The sequence below is a fragment of the Cariama cristata genome, unplaced genomic scaffold, assembly GCF_000690535.1.
Source record: "Cariama cristata isolate BGI_N322 unplaced genomic scaffold, ASM69053v1 scaffold12530, whole genome shotgun sequence".
In the NCBI taxonomy this organism is placed as follows: Eukaryota; Metazoa; Chordata; class Aves; order Cariamiformes; family Cariamidae; genus Cariama; species Cariama cristata.
Genome location: NW_009596433.1, coordinates 1 through 9,603, shown reverse-complemented (window position 1 = coordinate 9,603; position 9,603 = coordinate 1). Strand labels below are relative to the sequence as shown.

Genomic DNA, 9,603 nt, shown 5'->3' with positions numbered 1-9,603 from the left:
AAAGATCTTTGTAAACTGAGTTTAAAAGGCACAGTCATGCAGAGGCAAGATGACAAAAGACAATGACATAAGATCTTGTTTCAAGAATCATGTTTTTCTTTTCCTTTAGATGTAATCTGTTAATGTCTATTTTTGACAAATGCTGGAGGAGTTTCACTCATGAGTGCTAATTTCTACCTTGGAGCTTGGAGCTGATTAATAAATTACAAGGACTCATAATCCTGTGGCAAACTGCCAGGTGCTATGCTCATAGTAGAGCATAATGTGATGGTAGAAATCTTATTTTGCTCCTGCCAAAAATGATTAGCAGCTCCAAATTGTCCAGCACAGCTAAAGTCCTGTGTAATCAGCAGCTATATCTATTGATTACAACATCTCTGTAAGTTCGCTTTTGGTCAGGAGGAATCCACCATCACAGGAACTACTGATAATTTTCTGCCATGATCGGAACTCTTTCTCAAAGACTGACCAGCATCAATAACATCAAACTATTTGCGGATCAGAATTTTGTAAGTTAAATTACATTTCACATACTCTAGATGAGTATTCCATTGTGGATTTCAGTGAAACTAAGCCTTTGCCATTGCATCCGCATAGCTGTTCCTTAAGAAGAGTAGACAGCATCATTTCATATTTCCTTGCCCCCTAAGCACTGAATATATTCTTAATCTGTTTGTCATGAAAGAAGTATCACAGAATCACAGTGTCACAGAATGACTGGGGTTGGAACAGACCTCTGGAGATCACCTAGTCCAGTACCCCTGCCAAACCAAATTCACCTACAACAGGTTGCAGAGGATTGCGCCCAGGTGGGTTTTGAGTATCTCCAGAGAAGGAGACTCCACAGCCTCTCTGGGCAGCCTGTTCCAGTGCTCTGTCACCCTCAAAGTATAGAAGTTCTTCTTCATATTCAGGTGGAACTTCCTGTATTTCAGTTTGTGCCTGTTGTGCCTTGACCTGTCACTGTGCACCACTGAAAAGAGTCTGACCCCATTCTCTTGACATTCGCCCTTAAGGTATTTATAAGCATTGATAAGGTCCCCTCTCAGTCTTCTCTTCTGCAGGCTGAACAGACCCAGCTCTCTCAGCCTTTCCTTGTAAGGGAGATGCTCCAGTCCCCTCATCATCTTCATGGCTCTCCCCTGGACTCTCTTCAGTAGTTTCTTGTCTTTCTTGAACTGGGGAGCCCAGAACTGGATGCAGGACTCCAGCTGTGGCCTCACCAGGGCAGAGTGGAGGGGGAGGATAACCTCCCTCGACCTGCTGCCCACACTCTTCCTAATGCGCCCCAAGACAACATTGGCCCTCTTGGCCACGAGCCGGGCATATTGCTGGCTCATGTTGTTGTTCCCCAGGACTCCCGATCCTTCTCCACTCAGCTGCTTTCCAGCAGGTCAACCCCCAACCTGTACTGGTGGATGGGGTTATTCCTCCCAAGGTGCAGGACCCTACATTTGCCTTTGTTGTAATGTATTTCTCATTTATTTAATTATATTTTACCAGTATAGAAAGCAAGCAAACTGGAGTTGTCTGTGTTAATCTGCTTGCTGGCTATCCAACCGTCATGAGAATCTGGCTGTTTTCATTTCTTGTCTTAAATGAGCAAGTTCATTTTCATTTCCAGGACTGTGCAGTTCTGCACTTTCATTTTCTTTGCAATCTCAAATTTACTCTTTAAAAAAAAATTCTAGGCTCTTGCAAAACAAGAAAAAATTGATTATGAAGAACAATTTATCAAAGAAAGAGAACGTCATGAGAAAATTGCCGTTGAAAGAGCTCAGGCACGTTACAAAAAGCATTATTCTATATGTTGGGAAGTGATCCAGCAAATCATTGATATGTCAACAAAAGTAGGAGAGTATCGTCTGCTGACAAACAAGTGAGTATGATAGCCATTAGGCAAAAATAACAGCTGTTAGATAGCTGTTAGACTTCATTATTCAGACTGGTTTAAGCACGGTAACGTCTTATGTAGATTCTCAGATATCTCATAGGACGGCTCTGATTAGTTTGTGTGGGGAAAATGATGATGCTTTCATGTGAGGATTCACTGATGTCTAATACAGGGTGAACTAATGCTAGAGCTTTAGCGTAATTTCTTGAAAACTCAACTAACTTGAATCTTTAGGAGACCAAGATCCACTAGTTCTACAGCTTGTGGGACTTTTTTATTAATAAATTCCTTAGTTTAAAAGTGAAAAACTGAGTGGTGCTCATCTCATTCCAGATTGCTGCACTAGCTAAACACTTCGTCAGTGTAATATAAACAGGATGAAATTCCTAAGATATATCAACCTGCTTAGACTGTCCTAAGAGTAGAAGCTCAGTCCAAAATCTTCCAAGTCCTACATGCTGCGATTCCCTCTACTGACATGCCCTAATTGCACAGAGTTTCTGAGGTGGTCCTAAAAAGGCAGTAACCTCGAAGTGTCTTTGCTGTAGGAGTGTTTCCAAAACCACAGAATGGGGTGTTGTTGCTATTGTTCTTTCATTAGTATTCAGCAATTAGTCTATAGGGTAAGCATTAGAAAGTATGCTAAAAATATTCATTGCCTTTTAGTGGAACAGTATGTTACGATAATAAAGCTGTAACCATATGAAATACATATGATTATATTTAATGGAAATTATCGAAATTTAGGCCCAGTAAGTACGTGATAAAATAGTCAGCCTAGACACAATTTAGTGACGTTTTGATGATTTCTTTGTCTGACAGTCATGGTTCCAGTGTAAGCTGGTGTCACATTTGCTTGTACTAAGTGGTGCACAATATGTATGATATTTGAAATATATTTCCAAAGTATGCATATCAAATTTGTATCAGCATTTAATGCCATGACAGGTATGCTTTGTCTGTCCTTCCATGCACTTCATTGTGTAGGCTACATACAATGTCTTCAATTGTTTTTAAAGAGCATGTGCAGAGTTTATTTACAGCTATAACAGTCAGCTGTCTACAATCATTACTAAAAAAAAGAAAGTCCAAATCGATGTAATCTTAAGAAATAAAAGAAACATTAATTTTGACCTTTTGTTAAATTTAAGCTGTTATTTATATTGTTTATTTAGCAGCCATAGAATTCTAATGTGACATATGTCAGCATCCTGTTTGCATTTAGCTTGCTACTGTATGCAGTTTGTCTTGTTGTTTCATATGAATAGTTTTTCTTTCTAAAAGAAAAAAAAATTGTTTTAACTACTCAATTCTAAATTAATTTTAGCTTCTAGAAAAAAATTCTGTAGACTTTTGGTGAGAGAAGGCTTTACCCCATGGAAGGTAAGAATAATTTGGAGCAGAGAAAAATAGCTATAGCAAAGTTGTTACTATACAGCTCTGCCAGCCAAATACTGTGTAACGACACATTTGTGAAGATACTGAAGCCTACAAGTGCCTGCGGCTGTCATATAAGTAACCAAACACTTATAAAAAGCTGTTATAATTATAGATATTATATGCTTGTTTCATGTTTGTGATTCATGTGAATTTGGCTCCACTATTCTCGGATATCTAACTCCATTAATTTTTGTTTTGGAACTCATTCCTTTTTTTTTTTTTTTCCTTCTGCAGCAGAATTCCATTAAAACTGATGTTTGATTGGAAGGAATGTTTTTTTAATGGAAAACCAATTTATGAACAAACCTCAATTCAACCTTTGCCAAACGAACCCAGCCCAGAACGACTTGTAGAGTTGAATAAAATGAATCTGTTAGATGAGAAAGATTATGGTGAATACAAGGTAGATCAAACTGAAAAGACATGATAGAAGATAATACACCTTGAGTTTTTATAATCATAAACATTTTGCTGTGAAGTTTCATTTTGTTCTTTTACTAGTTTTTCATATCAGATTTTGACATGCTTTTTCTTTTTTTTCATTGCTTGAGGTTCTATATGAAATATATGGCTATATTTTAAGCTAGCAGCATTGGAGAACTGTTGCAATTTTAAAACACTGTTACAATGTCATTCTTGTATATAACACTGATTGTATTTCTCTCTTCAGTTTGTAGGACCAACAAGTTAATTGCAATGCAATTAATTTGTAGCTAATTGGAATTTGAAAGTGTGGTTAATGCTACCACATTTGAAAATGCAACAGAAAGTAGCCAGCAAAAACAAAAGTAAATGAAATACTGTATCTGTACAGTATTACATATTACATACATATTACAGTATATCTGCTGTCTTAATTTCAGCAATTTTGAGTGAAAACTTTCTAATAAGATTTATTAGTCTGAGTGATCCATGTATTTTAAGATGGTAACATTTGTGAAAATTATTAAAAAGAACTGACATTTTTCTTAACCTTCTGTTAGAATACAAGTAACTATTTTTCAGGGTGCCTTAAAGCTTTTCTTCAACTTTACAATATATTAATGTAATTTCACAAGTGGAGGATGAACGATCAATGTTTCCCTGTTACAACACATTGTACAATTTTTTCCAAATTACATTAATGAATCTTTTCTTTGGAAAAAAAATCCCGCTACATGTTTAGTCTTTTCAAATAATCTCTTTATCTAGAATATGGCAAAATCACAGCAGATATAATGTCCCATCAAGTCAAATACAAGTTAACTACAATATATATGTGCTCTTATCCACATCCTGAACTAAGTGTTACATTTTCTTTTGCAATGAGTATAAATGATACAAGTTTCTGTGATGAATGCCTGGCACCTCAAGTTACTTTGATTTCAATCTTAACATACATTTTTCTGATTTATCTGTTTATAAGATCCTTGTTCAGACAATATCAACTCATGTAATGAGTTTCATGATCACTTTCTTTGGGTGAAAAAAGGCATATATACAAGACCAACAGGGGAAACATTCAGGACAGAAAGGCAGGAAACAGTTATTGGGAAGCATTAGTGAAAAATTAAGTTTTTCAGTCATATTGTTGTTTATATTACAAAGTCTCAGTAGTCTTCTGTACATGTAAGGACACTGAAGGTCACAAACATATAATGTTACATTTAAAGCCTCTTTTTTGCTATTAGTCTGTTTCAAATACACATTGACATAATTAAATTTTTCCCAGAGGTTGTTAGTCTTATGCCTTTCTGAATCAGTATTTGTCAAAAGCTGGTATCATATGACATGAAAAATTGTTGGCACCAATTCATACTTATGTATTCTAAAACCAAAGTGAACAGCTAACACTTTCAAAGAATTACTTCTAAATCAAATTGTATTGGCAGGGAATTCTGGCAAAGTTTATACTGATTTTCTTAACCCTTGAGAAAAAAGCACAGCACAGGCAATTTGGCACCTCTCAAGAATACTATGTTTACATTAGGAATACTGACTAGAAGTGTCAAATATATTTGATAAAGTACAAGAACAAAATACAGTACTGTCAGTCTGTTGCATATTCCACATTAGATGGGATTTGAAAATATTTGGAAACTACCACATCATCAGTTGTGGCTAATCACTTAATGGAATCACCAAAACCAAGCATAACAGTAGGCACTGCTCAAAATATCAAAGAATTTCCATTTTTGATTGAGAGTGTTGACCAGGAGTTATATAACTCTCACCTGAACACCTGAAAATTTGTGTCTGACAGGTAAGTTACTTTAGCTCAGGACAAGTACAGTCTAGCGATCTTCTGGTTAAAAGGGCAAGAAATCTGAAAGATGAGTACTTTGCATGGGGAGCCCATTCCATTTGGAATTCATTTTTCCTACAGGTCTGATCGAACTTAAAACAACTGATCTATCTCTACTTATATGTTTAAGTATAAGATTTGGATTTGGGTTTTTTATGCATCACTTTTCAATTAGTTATTATGAAGTATGTTTTCTGAGATATATTAGAAAGAGGATATTGTGCAACTCAAAAAGATTTTTTTGGGGGTTGTCTTTACTGATTAAAAATAGATGACATTTTCTTTTGAAGTGATAATAAATTACGTTGTGTTATTCTATCTAATGCATGTATGTTCAAAGTCAACACTGATCAAGTTCTGTTAGTAGAGTATATGCTGTGGCAATATACCATTCATGACCGTAAGTTCAGGAACAGGTTGCATATTCTACCTGGAACATGAATTCAAAACATTGTCTTTCTGTAGAACTTTGAAACTGGTTGCTTCTGTTGATTATTATTAAATATTTAATTTGTAGAATGATACACTTTTTTAGGTTGAAAGGGATGTGGAGGTCGTTAGGTCAACTGCTTTGCTCAAAGCAGGGCCAGCTTCTGAGTCAGAGAAGGTTGCTCAGCACCTTGTCTGATAAGTTTTCAAGTATTTCGAAGGATAGAGATTCCACACAATCTGTGAAACCTGTTCCTGTGCTTAACCGCTCTCATTGGGAATATATTTTTTCTTCTTTTTTTTTTCCTAGTTGGAATTTCTCTTGCTGAAACATTTGACTTTGCGTCTCAACCCTTTTTTGCGCACCCAAAATGTGGTGACAAGTTTGAATCTAATTGGGAAAATTATTAGTCCACGTATCTTCCAAACAACTGTTTAGTATCCTGCAACCAAATAATAATTAATACAGGACTAGTATTGTCCTGTGTACTAACATGTTCTCTTTTAATTTCTCATAGCATAAACTGCACATCAGGACTTTCCCAGTGTTATAAGATCCAATAGTGGTAGAGTATGTAATAGAGGGATAAAAGCACAATTCTGTGTTCAATTGTTTTGACTAAATCCTTCCTTTCTCATCTTTCTTCCAATGTGATTGTCAGTAACAGTATCCTTATGAGCAAAACCTCGTTAACCTGTATGCTGGTAACTCGTACTATTGATAAATTTATATTGGTCTCAGAGTAGATAAACTGGAAGTTTCTACTCAGTATTTCCTTCCCTTAAAACTGTTAGAATTATATAGTGGATTGTTTGGTTTGGGTTGTTGGGTTTTGTTGGGTTTTTTTCCTCTCTCTATTGAATGTATGTTAGACAAATATATATTTGAAATCTTTGTCCATGAATTTTTTCAAAGATTTGTGTCTTATACTGGGCAATGACATTGCCCAGTTTTTAGAAAGCTGAATGTTAGGATACGGGGCTTCTATTTCAAAAATCTGTTACAGATTCATCCTGTGGTATAGGTGAAATGATTTTTCATGTTTATGGAATAAAAAAAAATGATTCTAGGAATCTATGAAAATGGTTGTAGGGTGCTTGTCTCTCTCAACTAGGTAGTAGTGAATATCAAAAATGTTTAGTGATTACGGTATAATTATAGGTTTTAGCAAGGGTCTATTCTAAAAAATATTTTATTTTTTAATACTATTCAGATTTGGTTATTATATATATTGTGTTTGTATATAAATACATATATCTGGAAAGATAAAAGACAAGGAATATTGACAAATTATTTGGTAATTTTTCATTTATACAGAGTATGACAGGGCAATGGTGCCCAACTGAAGACAACAGTGAAAACAAACCTCCTCTTAATAATAACATACTGGGTCATGTACTTCATAGACTGATGGAGATTTTCTATCCTCCACAACCCAAACCCGCACCACCTGTATTTCCTCCATTTCCTATCAAGGGCTGTATTTTGGGAAAACTTTTTAGTGGAAAAACTACCTGTGCAAAGTTTATTGAAAAAGGTAGAGTTGAGTTTTTGTGCTTTTTTTTTTTCCCCTAAAATTCTTTAAAATGTTTATTTGCATTAAAATCCCAGTCTTACAATGAAAATCTTTTGGGCAAATCCTTGCATCATTAATCCTTGAACCTCAGATGCATCTGTATTTTGCAGGGGTTAATTGCAAGTCATTCATTCATTAGCTTCCAAAATAAGATTAAAAACACCTGAATTTGAATGTAACGTTAATATAGTATTACTCCTGCATTGAGAATTTGAAAATACTTTGAGCAAACTTCTTTGGGGTTGTCTGTTATAGAAGAGACTAGCAAGATAGCTATGTGGTTGTGGATGTGCACTGTGCAGTGGTTACAGAGAAGAGACAGTGGAAAAAACTTACATCAAAAGCCCAAACAAAATCATTAATTTAATTGCCAGTAATAGTGGCTCTGTATGTAGGCTCAACTCAAACTGTAAAGTTGTCTAATTTTTTTGTGTATTAGTTTGCAATATTCGGGTGCTGTCTGTTGATACCCTGGTTCAGGAGGCCATTCAAGCTTTTCTTAAAAATGAAATGAAAAGTGAACATAATGTGATTCCACAAGAAGTGGAGAGTTCTGGGAAACAAAATGAGGTAAGCATTTTTGTTAATTTTGGTTTTGGCTCCCACAGGGAGATGAGAATAAAATATATAAGGAAGAAAGCATGTTTCAATTTTTTACTCAATTTCAAACTTAATTCTAAGTTTTGACTGACAAGATTTCGAAAGTCAGCTTGAATTGACACACTTGTTTTTCCTGTAATATGTAGTTTCATTTCTAATCCATTTCCTTTCATAATTGATACAAGGTCCAGAAGAACTTATCAAAATCACCAGTGAAAGTTCTAAAGAAACTCCGAACAGAAACATCTATCAATGAAACCAAAGGTGTGTATGTATTTTCTTTATATATGTGTATATGTATATTTATAAAATTTAAGTTTTATTCTTATCCTTTTAGATTTAAATGGCAAATCCCCTTTCTTTTGTACATTTGAGATAATATCCATGACATCTGAATTTTCACAGTAGTTTCCATTATGAATTTCCTGTTTCCACACATTCCTAGCATCTGGGAGCAGCAAATGCAGGCTGCTCCATGAGGGAATGTGAGCTAGGTGACAAGGGCAGTAGCAAAGCCGGAAGTGCCAACATTCACCAACAAAGAGTGAGGGTGTCGGCTGAAGTCAGGGTCACTATCAGGTTCGGAGAAATTGATCAGTGTGAGCCTCAGTCTGGTGGTAACCCAGCAATTCTGTCAATGAAGAAAGTCTGATGTCAAGCTGGGAACTCAAGTCAGCAGATGTGCATCAGGGTCAGAACCAAGTGCACAAGATACAGGGTACAAACATGGCTCCTGCTCAGCTGTAATGTACTGCAGGCAGGGTCCAGGATGACAGTTTTAGCTTAAAAGCAGCTTCCAAAGGAAGGACAGGCAAGCCCTCACCTTCCCTCACTTCACCTTTCTTTACAACAGATCTGATCAACAAATAAACTAACACTAGGCTCAGTCACCTAAACTCAAGATCTCAGAATGATTGAGAGTGGAAGAGACCTCTGGGAATCATCTAGTCTAATCCTCCTCCGCAAAGCAGGGTCACTACTGCACGTTTTTCAGGACTATGTTCAGTTGAATGCTGAACATCTCCAAGGATGGAGACTCCAAAACTTCACTACGTGACATGTTCCAATGTTCCATAACCTTTACACTTAATATTTTTATGTTTAAATGGAGCTTCCTGTGTCACAGTTTGTGTCTGTTGCCTTTTATCATTTTGCTTGGCACCACTAGGAACTGTCTGTTCTCTTTATTCCCCTCCCTAGCCCAGATATTTCTACACATTGATCATATTCCCCTCAGACCTTCTCTTCTCCAGGCTCAACAGTCTCAGCTCTCAGCCTGTCATCATATTTCAGATACTCCCAGATCTCAGTAATCATCGGGGCCTTTCTATGGGCCTGGTCCAGTATATCCATGTCTTTCTTGCAGTGGGGAGTCCCAT

At 36.1% G+C, this 9,603-nt stretch overlaps 1 protein-coding gene across 1 annotated transcript in view; it reads left to right on the top strand.

Annotated features, from left to right (window-relative positions):
• LOC104166220 (sperm flagellar protein 2-like) overlaps positions 1-8,841 on the top strand; it is a gene marked incomplete at both ends in the record, with an annotated part of 20,692 nt that extends 11,851 nt beyond the window's left edge. Inside the window, 5 exons of the mRNA XM_009706083.1 lie at positions 1,692-1,879; positions 3,569-3,737; positions 6,358-6,463; positions 8,064-8,194; positions 8,670-8,841. Coding sequence (XP_009704385.1) covers positions 1,692-1,879; positions 3,569-3,737; positions 6,358-6,463; positions 8,064-8,194; positions 8,670-8,841 — 766 coding nt within the window. The remainder of the gene's footprint in view (positions 1-1,691; positions 1,880-3,568; positions 3,738-6,357; positions 6,464-8,063; positions 8,195-8,669) is intronic.
• Between the last annotated feature and the right edge of the window lie 762 nt (positions 8,842-9,603).